This window comes from Desmodus rotundus, chromosome 11 (genome assembly GCF_022682495.2).
Source record: "Desmodus rotundus isolate HL8 chromosome 11, HLdesRot8A.1, whole genome shotgun sequence".
Classification (NCBI taxonomy): domain Eukaryota; kingdom Metazoa; phylum Chordata; class Mammalia; order Chiroptera; family Phyllostomidae; genus Desmodus; species Desmodus rotundus.
Window position 1 is genome coordinate 55,078,679 of NC_071397.1, and position 23,933 is coordinate 55,102,611.

General features: G+C 35.2%; 1 protein-coding gene across 5 annotated transcripts in view; it reads right to left on the bottom strand.

The window, feature by feature from the left end:
- Positions 1-23,933, bottom strand: part of ASCC3 (activating signal cointegrator 1 complex subunit 3) — a 327,691-nt gene that overhangs the window by 110,607 nt on the left and 193,151 nt on the right. For all 5 annotated transcript variants that reach the window (XM_024551762.3, XM_045188637.3, XM_053914249.2 and 2 more), the window contains 11 exons: positions 23,754-23,930; positions 20,092-20,317; positions 17,437-17,591; positions 15,025-15,123; positions 12,883-13,051; positions 12,093-12,313; positions 8,528-8,613; positions 6,387-6,553; positions 6,131-6,276; positions 5,883-6,003; positions 3,564-3,706 (listed from right to left, as the gene is read on the bottom strand). In XM_024551762.3, coding sequence (XP_024407530.2) covers positions 3,564-3,706; positions 5,883-6,003; positions 6,131-6,276; positions 6,387-6,553; positions 8,528-8,613; positions 12,093-12,313; positions 12,883-13,051; positions 15,025-15,123; positions 17,437-17,591; positions 20,092-20,317; positions 23,754-23,930 — 1,710 coding nt within the window. The remainder of the gene's footprint in view (positions 1-3,563; positions 3,707-5,882; positions 6,004-6,130; positions 6,277-6,386; positions 6,554-8,527; positions 8,614-12,092; positions 12,314-12,882; positions 13,052-15,024; positions 15,124-17,436; positions 17,592-20,091; positions 20,318-23,753; positions 23,931-23,933) is intronic.

Sequence of the window (23,933 nt, forward strand, 5' to 3'; positions counted from 1 at the left end):
TCTCGCTATCCTCCACTGTTGAACACAGCATGTGTCGATTGTGGGTAACTTTATAATGTAGTCCACTGGCCAGAGAAAGACTATTGAGATGAGAATGCAAAAGAACCAGAGGGTGACAATATAACCAAGAGACCTAGGACTTACGGAGTCAATGATGAAATTTTCAGGGGAAAGGTGAGTGGATTTGGGATATATGAGTGAGAACTGCCCCGTTAAGAGAAATTTAAAAACATTTTCTTTCAAAGTGTAGGTAGGAGAGAATGGTGTATGAGTGCATTTGGGTAGCTAAAGGAATGCAGCGGACCTCTGCTGTTCATAATAAATAGCTAGTACCTGAACATCTCCTACAAGTGAGGTCAAAGGGGGGAAGATATTCCCTATTTCTGCTGCATGACAGAGACTGAAGCTCAGACACTCTGATTTTCTGTCTTGAACTTGAAGCTTGAGAAAGTGGGCAAAAACCCGACAACAGTTTGGAGTTAAAGGTGGAAATGGAGGCTGTCAAACTGAGAATCCAAGTGACCTGGCAGCTATGCCCATGAACTTTAAAATTACGACAAGAAGTAACTGCAAATATGGTGCAATTACTTCATAGTGGCCAATATGGAAGGGATAACTTCTGTGGTTTCCTCATGTTGCAGTATGATTTCACATACATTTGAAGGGGGTTTTCCTAGTACTTTATCTTGAAACTTTACTGTGGTAAAAAGATAGGTAACTCATCTTGCCTTTGCTAAGGTATAAATTACAACACATAAATTCTTCCTTGGTCATATTCTTTCTATCTTCTTCAGATTTGCCCTAGCTTTCTCTTCTGTCTCCCCTCTCCCCTTCCCTTCCACCTCCGTATCTAGGGTCACTGCCCAACTTAACACCATTCAACTGCAGAATGGTTCTGGTGCTGCCCTATAGCACGGGCACCCTGCTCCACAGCTCAGGGGATAATTGTTCCCGTGCTTACGATGCCTCCTTTGAATGCCGGAACTGCCAACACTGGAGTCCTGCCCCGAGGACTATGTCCTGTCATAGAACACCAATCTGACGCTGTACCAGGAGCAGCAACAGGAATAGCTCTAAGCTTCCAGCCCCGGAAATTATGGAAAGTAACGCGTGTTTAAAAGAACTCCTATTTTAAGATGTTTTAGGAGATTCAACAATGGAAACACCTGCTTTATAGTAGGTTTTGGTATAATCAGATTGAATTTGCATAGTGATCAGTTGCAAATCTTCTGAAATTTTTATTTGAAAGGTGACTGCTTTTAGAGGCAGGGATAAAACAAAGCCTGGCTTGTCTTAGTCCTGAAATGGTCTTGGTGAAATGAAATTACAATTTCTAGCTGTCCTATTTTAGCACTGAAACTCTACAAAACAGCAGAAACCTTGCAAGTAAATTCTGTGGTTTCTAATTAGCGTTTATGAAAAATTTTTATGCTGACAAAAATACAAAACAGAGAAGTAACTTTATACAATGGTTGAGCTGTCCATAGTTCCTTAGGTCTCATACATTAAAAAAAAAAAAAAGTACAGTTGTACTATACCCGGGAAGAGCACATGAGGTTCACATTTGAGCTTAATGTGAGTCACATATGTGCTAAATGCATAGCCCCTATATATATATATATATACTTTCAGCCAACATCCCAAAGTGTGTTCAATAGGTATGTACTTTGTACCTTGACATCAAAGAAAAGTCTCCATTTGGAACACTTTTAGGAATGAAACAAAGGAGAAACAAATTAAGGCTAGACTGACGCCACACATAAACTAAACTGTCAATAGCCCATACATCTATTTTTAGCATATGCCTCCTAAGTCAAGATACTGTTTAGACCCAACAGAGGGATTATTTGGGCATGCTAATTAAATAACACAGGATAAGAAACCTTTTGGCAAAATTATTTTGATCTTGAATTGTTATCTTGTATAAATATTTTGTGTACACATACAAGTAATATTAAAAAAGTAATGATGAAACTTGAAAAATAAAGTGATAACTTTCACTCTATTTTAAGGAGTCATATCTTTTACATGAAACTAACTTTGAGGTCTGCTACTTATCAGTAAATAAGGTCATCTATGACCTTATGCAAGAGCGTTTTGAAATATTAGTTAGCTCTCATTAGTTAACACAGAACCGCAATGCATACAGTATCATCCAATGGGCCTACTAATCCTATATAAGTCATGAGAAGTAGGAGGGGAGAAAAATGCAAACTGTTGAGACTGGATACTACTCGGCTAAAAATAGTGTTTTTACTGTTTTTCAGCTTGCATGAAATGAGAAAAGGGAGATATGGAGGAAGAAGGGAGACAATGAAACAATTCTATTACCAATTTCACCTATTTTTTCATCATAAATCCTACTAGGAAGATATATTTTTTTAAACTGGAAAAGTATAAGAAAGGAAAATCATTATATATAAATTATTGGAGGGAGAAGTGTCTACACTGAGGAGTAGTAGTAGGAACCATATTAACACACTGTATCATGTAAAATGACAAAACTATTTGTAAAAAGCTAATACGATAAAAAGTCATCAATAAACTAGAACTAGCAAATTTAACTAACAAAGCAGATGAAAGATGCACATCTATATATAGTAATAAACGTATATGGGAAAAATGATACCATATAAAGTTTCATATGTGTGTGTGTTTTTAATTTGCTGAGGCTCTTACACAGTTTATAAGAGAAAACCTGTGCTGTAACAGATAAAGCCCAGAGGAGTGAAGAGACAAAAAAGGAAAAAAGTAGACAATTAGTAAATATATGTATGAAAAAAGTTCAAGTACCCCCAAATCAAGACACACATTAAAGCACTAGAACAAGAACATTTTATCGACAATACGTGAATCAATTACAACATATGAGGCTGGGTAAAACTGTCACTCTCAGATACCACTGGTAATTCATACAGTGATGGCGATAACATCGAATGGAACAGCCTTAATGGAAAGAAATTAGCAGTCTACGTGAAAAATTAAAAAACCTGTAATAATAAAGATGTACAAGTTTTCAAATATTACAGAAAATACAATGGAATAGCCACATAATGAATGTAACTATGTAGATATAAAAATTATAATTCCTTAAAATTTTCAGGATGGTTATTACTTGGTTCAAGTATAACAAGAGCTTTTTAATTTTTACATACTTAGGGTTTTCTAAATTTTTGAAAATGGTCATGTTATATGTTTTGTAAAAAGTTAATTTTACAAAATTGTTAAGTTTCTTGAGGGCAGTAAATGCTCAAATATTATGAAAACTATTAAAACACACAGGTGATGATGGTAGACAGAACAACTATGGGATAAATACAGATGTAAAAATTAGTATTTAGTGGAAAGATACTGAAAATATATTAAAATATTAATAGTGTTAAAGTGATAGTATTATATTATGCATTTCTTTTTTCCTCTATTTTTTAAAAAATTTCTATAATGTTACGCTAAACTTTTAGCATAGATTAAAACTAAACATAATTAAATATGTAATTTCCATTGTACTACAACACAAACTAATTTGACATGTACATGAAGTAGAAATAAAATAGACTGCGTACCTCTCTTTCGTCCATATTCAACCACTGCTTTGGATCTTCCTCAGTAGCCAGAAAGGCTATCAATTCCAACGCAGTGAGACGAGTTTGACGTCTTGAAGAGACAAATATCAAAACAGGTTTGGCTGGAGAATGGCTTCTAATTGCTGTTGAAAAGTTGTGGAAAATAAAATGGTAAGCCACTTATACTGAAATCTGAATTTATTAGAATATCAAAGGGATACATGAAAGCTAATGTTGTAAATGAGTTAAGTGAATTCTTAATTTGGTCATAAGCATAGCATTATCTGAGGTACTATCAACAGATGGACTGACAGCATACTTGAGGAAGGGCGGTAAAGGAAAGGCAGCCCTAAGGGAGCATGCTGCCTGGGACAGGGAAGATTCAACTTTGTTAGTTCCCAGTTCTGTTCTGAGCTCCTGAGGAGAGAGACAGTCTCTGTTAAAAGCTGAGACTCTCCAGTAATAGTTGCAATATGGATACGAAGTCTTAGGTTGTGTTTTCTATTTCTGAGTTGGGTCTCTGTCTGCGTAAATGATACTGCACAGTTAACTGCTGCTGGGATGGGGAGAGCAAGTCAAGTCCTGTAGGGGATGAAAATTCTCTAAGAAAAAACACAAAGATTCCTTTTAGTTTTGCCCTGTTCCCAGTAAATGGAAAATTAACAGAGCTTGTATCAATAAACTAGTAAGAGATAAGCCAGAAGAATGTTTTCCTCTGTTTTTCTAACAACGTGTATGGTTTTAAGTGGCAAGATGAGAGAATGTGGAAGAGAGATGGAGACAACACCAGGCCTGACTCTGTATCTGCATGGGGGCACCTGGTACTTGACCCACACAAGAGGATTAGTTTGGAAACTGGGTTTTCAGACTGGGGGAAAAAAAACCCTTAAAGAGCCACATATATTATTTGACCTAACTAAAAAAGAGATCTCTTTGCTGTACACAGGCTCCAAAATAACTGGTAAAATGGCACAAGTAAAATTAATACTTATGTCTACTTAGCTTTCTTAAAATAGTCAGAGAGATTTAAAATTTTTATATAAGAAAGTTCAACCAGTTTGTAATTTCTTGTTTCAAATGTGAGCTGTAGAATTTTTTTTTATGGGCTAAGACACAAGGTTTGTAATGGAAATGTTGACATGACCTTGCCTATACTTATACTCTAATAATGAGAAATAAAGCTATCATAAAATCATATTTCTAAACTCAAAGAAATATAATGATAAATCACGGGTATAATTAAATAGTTTGTAAAAATAGCTGCTGTGCTGACACCATGTTTAGAGAAGTGTATTTCAGTTATTTACTATAGATTTACACGAAGCAAAATGCTTTGTTTCACAATCACTGGTATGCAATTAGCCATTCCTTAAATAAGTTAAGCAAACTCAGTAATATATACGATAAAAAATAAATTCACTTATCTTATTTCTCATTCACTGTTTATCAGAATACTATAGAATGTAAATGGCTGTGCTTTGATAAATCATAGTAGAGATACAATGTTTAAAATACCATATTAGTACAATATTGGTTTCATTTGTACACATAATCGTGAATGAATGTCTCTTTTTTGAACCTCCACATTTAATGGATTTTTGCTGCTGCAAGAACAGGTGTGCCTGAGCAGCTCACAGCAGATTTATGGTTCATTAGTGATTTTGTACAATGCTTCTGTGGAGGTATAAATAATCTGAACTGCCAAGATTGGTCTCTAGTTCACAATCAATACTTTGCTTCTGTCATAAGGCTAATTAGAGCAGCTAAAAAGTCACCTAACAACTGTCAGTTCACAATCAACAGCAGTTCACATTACAGAATTTATTTTGGAGGTTATTTTTAATTGATATAATAAATATTCCTTATGTAGCCTAAACAAAACATGGTTCTATAAAATGAGTGTTATTCTTGAATTTTTTTCTGTTTGCCTAATTTGTTAGAAAGGGAAAAACAAAAAATAGAACACATTAACAGAAGCAAAAACAAGTACTGAGATTTGTAAGTTTTAAGGTTTTTGGTAAAAATTAAGATTACGTGATCCTGTTTTTACTGTGACTTCTATTTATCATTTGTTCAAGCTACTTCCATAATGAAACACTTAACAGATTTTTAAATCGACCTGATTACTCTTTAAAGTTATATACATTTATTGTACTACAAAGATCTTATCATTTATAAATCTAATACAGTTGAGGTAAACAGTTGGATATCTGTAGAAACTGGAGCAACAGCACGCTTTCAAAGAAACACAAACTTAGAATGCATTTAGAGACTACCACCTATAGTGGCTGCTACTCATTCCAAGAACCTGAAGCTCACCCTGAAATGTGGGCTTATTCATACTAGCCATACGAGGACAGTAATGTTGACCCGGGAAGCCTTGAATGTGAACTTCCAGGGGAACTGGGCGTACTGATGGTCGGAAGTTGAACAAGCCCATCTAGAGTAAAAATGAGAGAGAAACCATTTTCAGTTTTTATATTTAAGTTTGTAATGTTATAGTGCCTCCTCAATGCAGCTACCTAAGCCACATTATCAAATGCCTGATTTACCAATCTTCAAAATACCTGACGAATATTGAGCCAGTCAGCAAGGTCTCTGGCATTAGCTAACGCAGTAGAGAGTCCAACTATTCTAACAGGCTTTTCTGTGTGCGATGAGATGAAATTTGTTCGAGAGACAATGACTTCTAGAACAGGGCCTCTTTCCTCCCCTAGGAAATAAAAATAATACACAGTAATCATTTTAACAAATCCTGATGCTGGCTGATGCAGGTACAAGAGTCAAAGTTTGTAAAATGGCTTCAGATACAGTGGTACCCACCAAGGAGATGGATCTCGTCTATGATGAGGATTGTGACTTGCTTTACATAGGTCCTATTTTGCCAGCTTCTGCTGACTCCATCCCACTTCTCTGGTGTGGTGACAATGAGGTCGGCTTTGGCAATGGATTTCACATCAGGAGTCACATCTCCTGTCAGTTCAATAACTCTGGAGAGGAATAAAAATGACCCCTTTAACTTTTCAGGTAACATATGACCTTGGAAAGGCAAAAATATATCTTTCAAAATAATACTTTATAATGCTTAAGACTACTTTATCTCCCTTTGACTTCTGAAATGTTCTGTGACTTGAATCCAAAATAAATTTCTTAAGAATTTTAAGATGATTTTCTCCCACAAAATGAAGGGTGTATAAATTCAAAATACTAACAATATAACTTTTATGCTGATACAAAATGTGTCAGACTTAGCTCTGGTTATGTTTCTCTGCCCTATGTGATTTTTAGAGAGATGAGCTCAAACCTTCTTCTCAATATGCTGGAATAAAACCTTCCAATGAGGGTTAAGTGTTGCCTTATTAAGAGAAAAGGAGGTATTGATTAAGAACATGATTATGTATAAGCTCCATTTCTCAGATTGAAATTTTCTTTATAGAGTATAGGCAGATTCAAACATATTAGGACATAAAGAAGAAAGCTGGGACAAAAATGTACCCTCATTCTGAGCAGACTGTTTTATAGTGAAAAAGAGGGAAATTTGGAGGTAAACTCAAAATTAAAAAATATCACTAAAACTTTCACACATTTAAAAAAATTTTTTTATTGTTATTCAGTTACAGTTGCATGCCTTTTCTCCCCATCCCTCCACCCCACCCCAGCTGAACCCACCTCTCTCCCCCACGATTTGGTCCATGTGTCCTTTATAGTAGTTCCTATAATCCCCTCTCCTCACTGTCCCCTCCCCACTCCCCCCTGGCTATTGTTAGATTGTTCTTAACTTCAATGTCTCTGGTTATATTTTGTTTGCTTTTTTCTTCTGTTGATTATGTTCCAGTTAAAGGTGAGATCATATGGTATTTGTCCCTCACCACCTGGCTTATTTCACTTAGCATAATGCTCTCCAGTTCCATCCATGCTGTTGCAAAGGGTATAAGCTCCTTCACACATTTTAAAAAGGGGCAAGGTTAGCTACTCCTAGTGTAGTGTTCCCAATGCTTTTACTTATTTTCATTCATTTTTTTACTTATTATTTTGAATATGTAATACATCCATATGACTCAAAGAACATATATGAGTAGTCTCTGTAGCATGCCTAGTCTCCAGTCACCCAGTTCTCATTCTGAAGCAACTGTATATTTATATTTGTCACCATTTTGCAAAAACAAAGGTAGAATACTTTAAAACACTTTTAGCGGTATCTCTAGAGATCATTCCTTCAATATAGAAAGAGCTCTTTTTACAGAGTATTTTGTACTGTGTGACTATACCATGATTTATTTAGTGGACACTCAGGTTACCTGAAATCTTGCTTTTAAAAACAATACTACAATGAATAACCTTTATACTATTTAAATATTGTTTAAAAAGTCATGTCCTTCAAATAATTTTTATTGCTTGGTACATTATCTTGCCAATAAGAGTATTCATATTAAATAATTTAAAAAATTATTTTTTAATCTTAAAACAATGGAACTATTGATAACATTTTAGAAGGAGTTACAATATCTTCTTGTTAAATTGTATTTTTTCCATTACCATTTATACCCCCCAAAACATCCTCCACCCCTCTTTCCCTGCAATCACCACACTGTTGCCCATGAACAAGAGTTTTTTCTTTCTTTCCTTCCTTCCATTCCCTCCCTCCCTCTCTCCCTTTCTTTTTGCTTAATCCCTCCATCCTTACCTCCACACCCAGAGCTGTCAGCCTGCTCTCTATGTATGAGTCTGCCTCTGTTTTGCTTCCTAGTTCAGTTTGTTCATTACAACATTATGCTAAGTGAAATAAGCCGGCCAGAGAAAGACAAGTATCATTTGATTTCACTGACATGTGGAATCTAAGGTAAAATACCTTTAAATAAAACCTAATGGAAATCACTGTAAAAGCATTTGTTTTATTCAAATCTTTTATTGGTTGGTCCCTTTAGATTATTCAAAGCATATCTTTTGAAAAAATAAGAACTTACTTTTTACCAAGTTTTTCTTCTATTCTAACTTTCCAATCATCCATTCTTTCACGTACAAGGGCTTTTAGGGGTGCAATATATACTGCCTAAAGGGGGGGGACAAAAACACCCATGAACAGTGTTGTTTTAAAATACATCTTATAATACTGAAAGACTTAAAATTTTAAATTAATGGGAAAAAATCTTTAACTTAATCTGCATTTATCCGAAGACTGAAATATATAGTACCGTGTAATACTGACAGAAATTTTTAAGTATTTTGTAAAAAGTACCAGAGGTAATTTTTTAAAAACTATTTTATAGTAACATTATCTTCTAATGTAATGTGAAAAAATAAAACAATTATGAGACTATATATATTATTTAGAGAAAATTAGGATTCAAGTGAAAATAAGTTTTTCCTAGAATTATAATAAAAAGTTACCTGAATTATAACTTTTTCATGAAAAAAGTTACTAATATTAAAATTCTGAAAAGAAATAATCTGCTTGTCTAACTTTTAATGTTGATTTTTATGGAATATGCCAATGATATGTATGTTTTAGTGTTATACCTTTTATTATTTAAAAAAAGACAAATGGTCCCAATAATCAAATTTACATACAGATTATTCACAAAAATAATTCTTTTCTTTTCCTTTCTTTTATTTTTTTAAAGATTTTATTTTTAAAGGGGAAGGGAGGGAGAAGTAGAGGGAGATACACATAGATGTGTGAGAGAAACATTTATCAGGTGCCTCTTGCTCACCCTCAACTGGGGGCCTGGTCCGCAACCCAGACATGTGCCCTGACTGGGAATCAAACCAGCAACCCCTTGGTTTGCAGGCCGGTGCTCAATCCACTGAGCCATACCAGCTGGTGCCTATTTCCTTTTTAAAAGGTTTCAAATTTATAGCAGAACTCTACTAGTATATTAACATATCACCTAGTGGATCAATAATCACATAATATACTGAGAAGTAGGAAAACTTCAAGCAGGGAATAGAAGTCACTAATGGGAGGTCACTAAAAAAGGAAGTTAAAACATTTCTGAAATCATACAATCAGAAAAATGGTACACAACTCCAATCACAACACATAAATTTGCTTACTTAAAAAATGTTTTCAAACTGTACTTTGTATTTCGAGAACACTTAAAATCAGTACTTATTTGACTTGCCAAGTAATTTTATATTACATAATGACATGGTCACTTAGAGAAAAGTGGAATAAAAGCTACCTCAATATTTCCTGTGTACAATCAAACTGTATTTGGACAAATCAGGACTTCCTGCCAAGATAGAGGTATAGGTAGATCCACTTTGCCTCCTTGCACAACCAAAAGGAGGACAAAAATTTAAAAACAAAAATCAACCACAACTGCCAGAAAATTGAACTCATGGAAGTCTGACAACCAAGGAGTTAAAGAAGAAACATTCGTCCAGACTGGTAGGATGGCTGGAGATGGGCAGGTGGGGAGGAGAGGACGCACAGCAAGGCAGCAAGCAGCTCATGGTTCAACATTCACGTGAGAATAAACTGGGAGGAACAACTGGGGAGTGAGACAGACCACACAACCCAGGGTTCCAGCATGAGAAAAGAAAGCTGCAAAACCTCTGGCTGTAAAAACCCGTGGAGATTGCAGCACTCTCTCCCAGTGTTTCTGAAAAACTCCCAGCCTCACAGGAGAGTTCCTTGGAGAGACCCACGGGGTCCTAGAATGTACACAAACCCACCCACCCAGGAATCAGCACCAGAAGCGCCCAATTTGCTTGTGGGTAGTGGAGGAAGTGACTGAAAGCTGGCTGAGACCTGAGCAAGCGTCATTGTTCCCTCTCTGACTCCTCCCCCACATGCAGTGTCACAGCGCAGTGACATGGGTTGCCCTGCCCTGGTGATTACCTGAGGCTCCATCCCTTACAATATAACAGGTGCACCAAGACAATAAAATATGGTCCAAATGAAAGAACAGATCAAACCTCCAAAAATAGAACCAAGCAATGAACAGAGAGCCAACTTATCAGATGCAGCGTTCAAAACACTGGTAATCAGGATGCTCACAGAAATGGTTGAGTATGGTCGAAAAATAGAGGAAGAAGTGAAAGCTATGTAATGTGAAATACAGGAAAATGTATAGGGAACCAACAGTGATGGGAAGGAAACCAGGACCCAAATCAACAATTTGGAACAAAAGGAAGGAATAACCATTTACCCAGAAAAGAATGAAAAAACGAGAATTCAAAAAAAGGAAGAGAGGCTTAGGAACCTCCAGGACAACTTGAAACATTCCAATATACGAATCATAGGGGTGCCAGAAAGAGAAGAGGAAGACCCAAGAAATTGAAAACTTATTTGAACAAATAATGAAGGAGAACTTCCCCAATCTGGTGAAGGAAATAGACTTCTAGAAAGTCCAGGAAGCTCAGAGAGTCCCAAAGAAGATGGACTCAAGGAAGCACACACCAAGGCACATCATAATTATGTTACCCAAGATTAAAGAGAAGGAGAGAATCTTAAAAGCAGCAAGAGAAAAGGAGACAACTACCTACAAAGGAGTGCCCATAAATCAGCTGATTTCTCAAAAGAAACCTTGCAGGAAAGATGGGGCTGGAAAGAAGTGTTCAAAGTCATGAAAGGCAAAGACCTACATCCAAGATTACTCTATCCAGCAAAGCTATCATTTAGAATGAAAGGGCAGATAAAGTGCTTCTCAGATAAGGTCAAGTTCAAGGAGTTCATCATCACCAAGCCCTTATTATATGAAATGTTAAAGGGACTTATCTAAGAAAAAGAAGATAAAAAATATGAACAGTAAAAATGACAGCAAACTCACAGTTATAAACAACTGAACCTAAAAACAAAACAAAACAAAAACAAACTAAGCAAACAACTAGAACAGGAACAGAACCAAAGAAATGGAGATCACACAGAGGGTTATCAGTGGTGAGGGGGAGGGGAAGAACAGGGGAAAGGGACAGGGAATAAGAAGCATAATTGGTAGGTACAAAATAGACAGGAGGTTAAGAATACTATAGGAAATGGAGAAGCCAAAGAAATTATATGTATAACCCATGGCAGGAACTAAAGGGGGGATGCTGGTGGAAGGTGGGGTACAGGGTAGAGGGGGATAAAGGGGAGGAAAAAAATGGGACAACTGTAATAGCATAATCAATAAAACATATTTTTTAAAAAGACTGTATTTGGTAAAGTACTATATTTATACTTCCTCCATAGCCAAAGACTTTGGCATATGAATCATTATATACCTTAAAATTATGGCTATGAATCTTACAGTGAAAATGCCGATAAAACATAGGTATCTTATGATGAGGAAAGGGTATGTGAGTACCAATATGTATGTAAAAACCAAACTAGAGGACTCCAAGTTTAAAGTAAATTTTCTTGTGGCCAATTATTTTAATACTAATCTCCCCCCACCAAACCCGACTACCAACTAGAAAAATTTCCTAGAAGAGTTTCAAAACTACTCATTGAGTCCTGCTAGTATATTTAGAACTGGCTAGTACACAGATTATGAAATGCCTTTCCTAATGAATGTAAACATGAGATTTTTTTTTCAAACACACCTTTGAAGTCGGGTACTTGTTGAAGACTCTGAAAATGGCTAATTCAGCTGCAACAGTCTTGCCTGACCCAGTGGGTGCTCCAAGTAGGACATTACAGTCTGTGTGATACAGCGTGTGAAATATTTGTGTTTGCACAGGATTAAAATGGCTAAAGTTGTACAGCGCTTCATATGCCTCACACCCCAAAGCTGTGATTGGTAAAGGCTGAAGATCCAGTAATTCTGAAAATACACATCAGGTATTGTTAATAACTAGAAAATATGGACAATACTGAATATTGTATCACAGGATTAAATTAGAACAAAGCTTAATTCTTTAGAGAGGAAAAAAAGCTTAACATAAATTCTTATATACTAGTTACAGATCTTTTTTCCCCTATTACCCATTTATAATATCGACCCACTGGACACTTTGGGGGAGTTCCCCATACACCAACTACAATGCCATATCTTTTTTTTCCAATTAGGAAAGTAATTCAAATGACAGGTGTAGAAAAATGTATATGTTATAGAACACAACTAAATCTACTCCAATCTGTAGAAAAATGAAAGTCATTCACAAACTTCAGTATTGGAAAGGTTACTATCCCAAGTTACTTCTGGGCAGTCAGACCCCTGACTAGAGTGGCCAAGTGAACCGTTGCTCTGGCTAATAGAAACTATATTAACTTGAAGTATTGTAAGTTAGATTTTGATTCCAATTCCAATGACTTTAAAGCACAGACACTTTTCAACATTAACTAAAACAATTGTGGAAAATCAATGATTCTAATTACTATTCAGTATGTTACCTGTATGGGGAGGATGTCTCTCTGGCAGAATCAGATGTTGAAAGTTGATAATACATACAGCCTCAGCTCCTAACCATCTATCGGACACTGCTCGGATGTAGTATTGCGAAGGCAAAGGTTCAAAAATAGGGATTGTAAATACCAGCAGTTGAGCTTCTTTACTAATGACCTAATGTGAAACAAAGTCTAAAATGAATATAGATATTCTAATATTATAAAGGCCTTATTAGTCTATGGTTAAGACAATGGTATCTAAAGCAATATAAACTAGAGATAAAGAAAATATCTTGGATTTCTAAATAGCTGAGATATTCAAATACTTCAGAAACTTATAGGCAGCTCCTTTTTGAGGATACTGGATATAACGGAAGGTAAAGTTATACGCAATTTACAATATTTATAATGTATTCATCACAAATTAATGGGTTACCAATTTGATATTTTTTTAAAGACTGATTGATTGATTTTTAGAGAGAGGGGAAGGAAGAGAGAAAGGGGGGAGAGAAACATCAATGTGTGGTTGTCTCTTGCACACCCCCAACTGGGGACCTGGCCTGCAGTCCAGGCATGTGCCCTGACTGGGGATTGAACAAGTGACCCTTTGGTTTCCAGGCTGGCGCTCAATCCGCTGAGCCACACCAGCCAGTGTTAATTTGACTTTTTATCAGAATTTCCCAAACTTTACTCATTCAATTACTTAACTGTATGATTTTTACTTAATATTTTTCTTTATTGTATTTTGCCATGTATAATGTTTTTTGGGCAGCTTTTTGCCCACATTTTTGAGGAAAAAATAAGGATGCACATTATACATTAGTACTAATTCCATATCTGTATAAATCTTTTTAATTCTTTTATTTGTGCTTATGTGTTAAAAGTATAACTCTAGAAAGCAATAATGATATCCATATGCAAAATGTCAACATATCATTATCGTATTATTTTGCATTTGGAATATGATAATCAGTTTTGTTTCTAAATATAAATAATAAAAACTTGAATTTAAAAATTAAAATGGAAGATTTTTTTCCCCTGACACTTTGGGCCCAAAGCATGGGTGCACATTATACAAGGCAAAATACAGTAGATGACTTTTTAAGTGTAAAAACAAAACCATTTGGAATAATAGAAGGTAATTATGAAGACAAATGCAATAGAAACAAAACATTGCTCTGAAATTCTACTGCTGCCCAAACAAGGCTCCCAGACTGAAGCTTTCTTTGTCTCTGGGAAAAAGAGAAATTAGGACCAAAGTGTCTGAGTCAGGCATGCTAGCATCAAATTGCGTCTTTCTCCTGGGATTTATGGAGAATTCCAAAAAGGAATGCCTTATTTGATGGTTATTGTTTTTGAATTATATCTGAATAGTGAGAGTTGTGAAATGTTAATTTGAAACTTACCTATTGTACAAATTGATGGATCCATTTAAGACTCTCACTCTACTATGTCAGGGGTCCCCAGTCTGCCCTCTGCCCCTCCCCCCCACCACACAGCAGGATGTGAGCTTGAATGTAATGGGCTTGAGTCATCCCAACACATCTCCCCCTAACCCTTGCCCCTGGAAAAATTGTCTTCCACCACAAAACTGCTCCCTGGTGCCCAAGAGGTTGGACATTGCTGTACTACATGTCTCTTGCCTTTTTGGACTTTTGTTCCCAACCCATCCCCCGCCTTTTCTCCTATCTTTTTGCCACTGTATTTATTTAAATAAAGCTGTATTTTGCACTTAAAATTGTTTAAAAAATCACACTGCGATACAATACTATTTAGTACAGTGTTTATGTAGCACCCGAAGTTATTATTATTTCCTATTTATTTAATTTATTTTTATATTATATATCCCACCTATTTGCCATATTCCACGCTCTGGAAGCCATGCGTTAAACAATGATAAATATGACAATTCAACTTCTCAAACTAAGATCACACTGAATATTATCAATACTGTAACATTTAATTGTTTTCTTTTAAAACCACATGGAAAAAAAGATAAAATTAAAATAAAACCATATGGGAACATAAAAAAAATACAGCTTTAATGACAGTAGAAATTATAGAGAAGTAAGTAAAAGCAGAGATTGTTAGTTTATATTTTCTGTTTATGATAGCAACATAAGCATATAGCCGTATGTAGATGTTTACCTGTTTTTTAAGAACTAGAAAATACTCTGAATGATAAATATGATCATTTGAAGGATCTTCTACCCAAATCCACCAGGGTTCTCCTACTGTCCCATGGACCTAGAAGAAAAATAGTATCCTTATACTATGTATATTGTAACTCAAGTAAGGAATATACACACTGTTGTTTGTATATCCAGCACCCACTGTTTTTAAAGCTTTGTCGATGTATCAAAGTTTTCGTTTAAAGTATACAGTTCAATGGTTTTAATATATTTACAAAGCTGCATAATCATCTCTACAATCTAATTTTGGAACATGTTTTCATCACCCTAAAAAGAAAATCTGTGCCCATTATCACTCACTACCTATCTTTCCACATCTCAACCCTTGACAACCACAATCTACTTTCTTTCTCCATAGATCTGCCTATTCCGGACATTTCATATAAATCATTTAATACATGGTCATTTTATATGGAATCATTTAATATGTGGTTTTATAACTGGCTTCCTTCACTTACTATAATGTTTTCAAAGTAATTCATATTATAGTACACATCAGTACCTCACTTCTTTTTATAGACAAATAATATTCTATTAGATAAATGAAATACCCTCGTTTGTATATTCATTCCTCTTCCTCTCTCTTTTTTTCTCTAATAAAGCCCAGCCTTACTCAGTATTCATCTCTCTTTCCAGTGACTCAGGAGAAGGTGACCTCATTTCCTAGAAAGTTTGGATCAGCATAAGGCAATCAGCTATGGCACCCCCTCCCCCTTACAACAGGTTGCAGTAAGGGGCAGGTACATGACCACTACTGGCCCAGTTAGACCCAAGAAGAGGTCTTACGGTCCATGCTTCAGGCTGGTGCAGTGAGGTGCTTCCCTCTCTTTAAACATGAATGAAGAAGCATGAAAACATTTGACAAGTAGCTAAAAGTGTCAGGAGAGCAAAAGGATGTAAAGATCCTAAGCCCTGAATGACATGATTAAACAGAAGACTCAGTCATCTCTAGGGCCTATTCTACCTGTGGACATTTTATTGTGAAAGATAATATATTTTCTTAACAGTTTGGAGAAGTCATGTTTTTTATTCTTGCAGTCAAGAGCATTCTAACTAAGAGAGTTAATTATAAAAACAATTAAATACTCCTTTTTACTGGTGAATTAAGCCAAATTATGACAGACTTATTGTGGATACTGACAGAAGAAACTGTTAAAAAACATGAAACTTTATGCATTTCAAAAACATACTCTTAAACATAAAACTTTAAATATGAGCTTATGGTTAACTACAATTTTATATTTTATGTAAAATTTTTGATTTAAATATTAAATATAATTTTGTATCATCCGTTCCTCACAGAAATTCTGTGAAAAAATTACTATAATGTTTACAGATGAGGAAACTGAAGAAATTAAAGGTGGTAACACTTTAAGACCATGGTAGATCTGTGTTAGGACTCTGGCTGTGTAATTTTAGAGCACGTTTTGAATAAAATTCATTTCCATTAAGGATGTACTAATGTCATGTAAATTAAAAGGTATTTATCCACTTCACTAGACCTTACAGTAACCATGTAAATATTGCTCTACTACAATTACTGATTTACTTGCCTTCTTGAAAGAAAGGAGTGATATTATCTGCATACCTATGACTCTACTGTAGTCTCTGCATAGTAACCAGTACAAAAACAGACCTTAAGAAATGTTGATTGAAGAAGAAAATCCAGAGTGGATATTGACACGTGTATAATAACATGTAAGGTATTAAGAAAGAACAGAAGAAGGGGTAAGAACAGAAATAGGAATGTGATGGGAGCCAAGGAGGACATTTTCAAGCACTATGTACAGTGCTGAATGCTCAGAGAAGTAAAGAAAGTAATTACGAAAAGTGCATTTATTATGGCACCCAGTCAGTCTTTGGTTATCCTTGACTGAAGTAGTAGTTCCAGCAGGAGAGAAACAGATGACCAGGAGGAGTAAATGCAGAATACTCTTTCTACAAGTCCGATGTTAAAGAAGACAATGATAACAACAGGATTTAAAAAGGACTCCTTCAAGATGGAAAATCTTGAATTTTTAATAGGCTAAAATGGCAGTAATTAGAGAACAAAAACAACAGAGAAAATGCAAGAAGACAGAATTAAGCAAAGTCCCAGTGCAGTTGAATTCACTAAATGAATGCTCAATGTTGAGATTTCAGGTTTCCTAGATGTTCTGAAGAGGTCTCATGGTTATCATATTAATATATCATACCACACATTTTTCTTGATGAAAATATTAGTACAATGTTTTAAATGAATCTTTTATTATATATATATATATGAGAGAATTTTCTAAATGCCTTAAGGACAGAGGTAAGGAGGTACAGTTGAAGCTGCAGCAAAGACATTTTGCTTAACACCGAGATAGGCATTTTCCACTGCTACCTGATCATTCCAAGTGAAATCAGCACAGACGCTGAGTGTCACCCGGAGTACAGTCCGTGTGATGGGCTGAATGGAAGCTTCCATTGTAACGGAAGGAATCTGATGAACACATTGTTTGACCTTGAGTCCAATATTCACATGATGCAGCATGTGACCTGCAAGGAAAACATCACATAGAAGAAATGTGTCCAACAGAATAAAAGCAATATAATCTGACTTGTAAATGGGATTTCAGAGAGGGTGATTTTATTGCTTGTTTCATGATTTGCTATGTAGAATAGTTGACATTCTTGACCTGGCATGTTTGAATATTTTATAATAGTTAACTTGAATTAGCAATTCATAGCTCTGAAAACCGGTATCAAGGTTTCTTCGGCTATTACTAGGGCTCTTAAAATTACTGAGACTTAATAGTGTTTAAACTACTATAAACAGTTCTTTTCTTCCAGTTAGTTTATGACACATTATAAAAATATTTAGTGTTTTTTTAAAATAGCCATTAATTTATTCAAGGTCTATCTCAGAACTTAATACCCATGATGGGAAATGCTTTAATAATAAAACACAACTCATCCATCCATAACCATTTCCAAAAAACAAGGACAAAATATTAAATATGGTCAATCTGGCACAAAAGTAACCACTTACACATATTTTCATAAATGATCAGATTCTAAAATACAGATATGTATGTGAGGCCCAGCGTGAGTTGGGTAGTCACAAGTAAATGTGACTTACTATAAACATTTTCCTATGCTAGTCCAAGTAACTAAAACGGAATAAGTTACACACACACATACATACACACGTATATGTGTGTGTGTATATATATAAAACATATATATATTGCATACATATAATTTTATTTTTCAATTACAATTTACATCCAATATTCCTTTGTATTAGTTTATAGTATCAATATTCCTTATATGTCTTGGCTCTTCATAATACAATTTTTCAAAGAACATTTGTGAATAAATCAAATATTTTATATTCATCGAAGTTTGAAACTAAAGCATTCCCCCTTATTTTGATAATAAAAGATTTACAAGTCAAGTCAAAGAACATGTACAAAGGACCCATGGACAAGGACAATGGGGTGGGGATTGTCTTTGAGAGTGGGGGTTCAATGGGGCAGGAGAGAGGAATGGGGGGAAAAATGGGGATAACTGTAACTGAACAATTAAAAAAAAGAAATGTCATAATTCCCCCCCAAATTTATATATGTTACCCCAATGTGAACACTCTCTTCTTCTGTAGTTAATATCCTTAATGTCTCTCTATTCATATTGGTGCCTCTCTTCTGTCTTAGAAGTATTCTTCTTACTACAAATGAGATGACTATCTCAGCCTCTCTTCACATCGTTGGACCTTCTGCCAGTAGCAATCCTCCCTCTTATTTTTCTTCGGCCTGACTCCCTAAATGAGTAGTAGCTACTCATTTAGAATCTGAAATATTACCTAGTCAAAGCATTTTATGTTTGCCCAATTAAATGTTAAAATACATGGAAATGTATGTAGGAATAATTTTTCAATATTATGTGAAAAACCTTGTTAACTAATTCTCATCATTTACAGCTGTGATTCTATATGTAAAATGCTCCACGATGTGACAACTTAAATTCCATTTAACTGCTAATTCTTTTGAGTGACACCATAAAATTTGGAGGGATTTCTATTAGAATTTAGATAAATGAAAAAAAAATTCATATGCAAACCCTCGATCCCCTTAACTTCACCCCCCCCGGCTGCCCACCACTAGCTGTCATCCTGCTCTCCATCTATGAGTCTATCCCCATTTTTCTTGTTAGTCCAGTCTGTTCACTAGAGTCCACATATGAGTGAAATCATATGGTGTTTGTCTTTCTCTGACTGGCCTATTTCACTTAGCATAATGTGCTCCAGATCCATTGCAAAGGGTAATGGATAAAAAGGGTAAAATTTTCTTCTTTTTTTATGGATGAGTAGAATTCTGTTGTGTAAATGTTCCAGAGTTGTTTTATCCACTCATCTACCGATGGACACTTGGGCTGCTCATGGGCATGGACAACAGTGTGGTGATTGCTAGGGGGAGGGGAGTATACGGAGACTAAAAGGTAATGTAAAAAAAATACAATAAAGATTAAAAGTAAAAAAATAAAATAAAACAATAAAACAAAATAAAAAAAAGGAAAGGAAAGGAAAATAGGTGGGACAGGTGGAGCTCACATGTGTTCCACTTGGGTAAGTGAGTGCGACACGTCAGACATTGGTAAGAAGACCATATTTTTGTGGACTGAGGTAAAAAGGGAGGGAAGAACCAAACAGGTTCTAAATACCATACCAGGAGTCATCGAAGGCACTCAGTACTCAGGAGGCCTCAGTTTGACAGGACGGATGCCCACTGCAAGCCCGGAATTCAGGCTGCGTGAACCCCCACCCAAACCGTACCAGACCCTCACTGTGTTAGCCGCCTACTGCTTTGCCTTGTTCCTTGTACTGTGTGTTTCACACTTACTGAATAAACCATGTGATTCGTGCATCTTAAAAAAATTCATAAAAATGGTAAGAATTTACCTCGAGTAATGTGAAAGTTCACAATACTTTATTTTATATCTAGTGAAATATTCTACATGCACAGAAAAACACATTGAAACATTTTTGTTTCCTTCTTACCTATTTCATCTTTTCTCATGTCTTTCAGCTTATCCACAGTAAGGTTTTTCTCTTCTAATCTCGTTAGAATGTGTGGTGGTAAGACTGAGAACTGTCTCAAAGGGCTAGCCCAACCCCAGAGCCTCTTGTCGATGACTTTACTAAGATTCAGGAGCCTGTAGGTCATGGCGGGCCAACGTTTCCTCAGAGCAATTTCAAAGAGAGCACGGACAATTCTAGCTGCGTTCTGAAGAACAAGAAGGGGAGACTGGTGGTTAGGTAACATGGGCTTTTAAACCTGTCAATATGTTTATTGTTCAGACTCAGTTTCAAAAGAAGTATGTCAAGGTGCATCCTTTAATTGCGGGGCAACATCTATTCTCATATACACCTAATTATCTTTATCATTTCTATGTAAGAATAACTAGCTCCTTCATTTGTATGTGGATGTTATTCTGTTTAACTTTCAGAGGGTAGCCTTATTTCCAAGTTCTTAGGAAGTTCCACCTTATACTCTCTAAATAGGAATAAAACAGGAAGAGACAAAAGGCACTCAACGTATTTAGGAGGCTGTTGAGGCCACCTGGAGTATAACAGTCTAGTATAGTGATATGATTAAATTTACAAGGCTACTTAGAGAATTAAGTGAGACCCTGGAATACAGTCAGGGAGAACAATTGGTGAGAGAAGGGTGACAAAGGAAATACTGATAAATGCAGCTACCCATGTTAATGACTTCCTGTAAATTAGGCAGTATGTTAACTGCTTTATATACATATTATCTGTTTACTCTTTGTAACAGTGGCACTTGATTGGTCCTGATATTATAATTTTATAGATAAAGATACTAAAGCTTGGTGAGGTTAATAATTTGACCAAGGTTACACAGCTGGATTCAAAGCCAGATCTAAACAATGGCAAACTTAACTCCAAGATAATTTCACTAATAGACATATAGAAAGTTATAATGGTTGAAGACATTTTCCCCATCTGTACAGTTGGTTTCCATTTGTTTTGCCTCCTTTCCTCTATCATTAACATTGAAGATTGTTTTTAAAATCATGAACTTGGAGACACTTTATAATACCTAATGACATCTGTACTTGAAAATAAATTATGTTAAATCTGGACAACATCATAAAAAGAGATGAAAAAGAGTAAAGATTTTAAATAGCAACTAGATGATCCAGCTTGAAATTATGATGGTAAGAGTTAGGGACTTTAGTTTTACATTTTATATGAAATGTATATTTGTCTTTTGATAAATCAACTATTTTTTTAAGTGTTAGAAATGTAAGAAAAGATATGGTATTTAGAACTATGAGGACAGTTCTGATATCCATTAATAATAATAAGATGGCTCTTACTAGGCCCAGAGAATGATAAATAAAATGAACATTTTGATTATTATGTCTATAAAATAAGTCTTTTATCACCATTCCCATTGCTCTTGTAAAAAACAGCTAGGTTAATTTTCCCACTGTATTTGAAAGCATATACTTTGTTTTTATTTCAGAACCCACAGTTGTTTCCACAAAGCTCCAAGAGAAGGAAAGAGAAATACCATGTGACAAGATACAAACAAGACATTTTATCTGGAATGACATAAATTGCGTGGAAATAATGATTCAAGTCTCTGACATGTACAGTTTAGAGGACTAAATCTCAGCTTTTTTTTTTTTTTTAAGATTTTAATTATTTATTTTTAGACAGAGGGGAAGGGAGGGAGAAAGAGAGGGATAGGAACATCAATGTGTGGTTGCCTCTCGCGTGCCCCGCTACTGGGGACCGGGCCACAACCCAGGCATGTGCCCTGACTGGGAATCAAACCAGCAACCCTCTGGTTTGCAGGCCCTCGATCAATCCACTGAGCTATGCCAGCCAGGGCAAATCTTGGCTTTATAAATAAAATCATAGGATATGTGAGCCAAGGATTTTTCTTAGGAGCTGACAGATAAAGAAATAGAGCTGTACCATTTTACAGAGCTAAGAGAGTGCTTGTAGAAGGAACTACTGATGGCCTAAACTTAAAATATAAATAAAATCAACAATAACTTATCTAATGCATTCAAGGATGATAAACCTGTAATAGCTATTAAAGAAAACCAGGGATACTTTGAAACATGTCCTTAATGTTCTGATGTTGACCTTCTGCGCATGAATGAAGAAACAGTAAATTTTTAAAAGATTTTATTTATTTATTTTTAGAGATTGGGGAAGGGAGGGAGAAAGTGAGGGAGAAAAACATGGATGTGTGGTTGCCTCTCACATGCTCCCAACTGGGGACCTGACCCACAACCCAGGCATGTGCCCTGACTGGGAATCGAACTGGCAACCCTTTGGTTTGCAGTTACTCTGTCACTTAAACCGTTTGGTTTGGTTTACTCTGGCACTTAATCCACTGAGCCATACCAGCCAGAGCAGAAACAGTAAATATTATATTGTAAAGCAAGTGGTATATCAGTCTCTGATAATATCTTCATAATTTTGAAACAAGCAGAAACGAGGGCAGATTTTTCATCTAGAACCTAGGAAAGCTCTACATTTTAGTTAAATCATTAACTATTTCAATATAAAATCATAAAAAAAAAATACTATTGTTCAGAAAAATAAACAAAAGAAATTAGAAACAATGGTTCCTCTGAAGCTACGGGTTTTAGAGAATATATAACATTTTCCTATGGCAGAAACATCTTATCCAAGATGCAAAAAAGGTTTCCACATCACCTGGTGTCTTGGTTATATTAAGTTACTGTATTCATTCAAATGGTTTGCCGATACATTTTGCTTCATGTTTGTAAATATTTCATGTTCATAGTTGTATCAAAGCACTACTCAGTATTCATGGCAATTTATATTAATTTAATACAAAAATACTTTTTCTACATTAAGTCTTGAAACAAAATTACAAAGATAAGATATACAGATTAAGCTTTTATTTCTCAACTTACAAGAGGCATTACTCAGTAAAAATGTAAATGGTATTCTTTTTAAACTAAAGAATTTTTTTTTAAAAACTTGTATCTGTAAAGAAAACCTCTCATTTGAAAGGTAAATAATGCAAAAAAACAACTCTTTATTTCACATGGGTCTTAAATATAAAAACATAAATATTACAACATTTAATACTATAGTAATTTTTTTAAATGTATGCATTTAATAAGCTATAATTTTGGAATAATACTCAATTTTTAAGTATCAACAGTAGAGAAGAAAGGACTTTTTTTTAAACCAGAAACTTACACTAAACATATGGTCTGAGGTGTATTTATAAAAGCCTTATTTAATGATAAAAAAAATTTGTTTATATTTCTAATGTTTGGGGAAAGCTACGATGGTTCCACAATACTTGCTTTTTTCTTTTCTTGTATTATTGCCCTTTGTAAGTAAAAGAAGTAAACATTATCATTTAAAGTAAAATAAATCATATATTGATACTTTTAAACTCTAAAATAAAAACAACAGCAATATTTAAGCCAAACCAACCACCAAATTCTAACCCCTATTCCTGATCTAATAGCTTACATGGCATAAAAGATGTACAAATTAAATAGAGCCAGTTCTAGGATAAAATAGTAATTTGGTAGCATCATGCCATACATTCACAGTATAGTATGAGGCAATTCCTTGAGTCTCTAAAAGTAAACAAGAGCGAAGAAATGGGGAGAGAGAAATATTCTTACCTGTGCAACATATGCAGAATCCGATATAAGGGAGAAACTGTCCATCTCGCCTCTGCTGATGTAGGTCTGAAGTAGGATATTTATTTTCCCATAACTGTTCTCTACACCTCCAGGAGCTGAGAGTTCACAGAAATTACTTAATAAGGCTTCTAACTCCTCTATTTCCTCTTCTCTGACCTG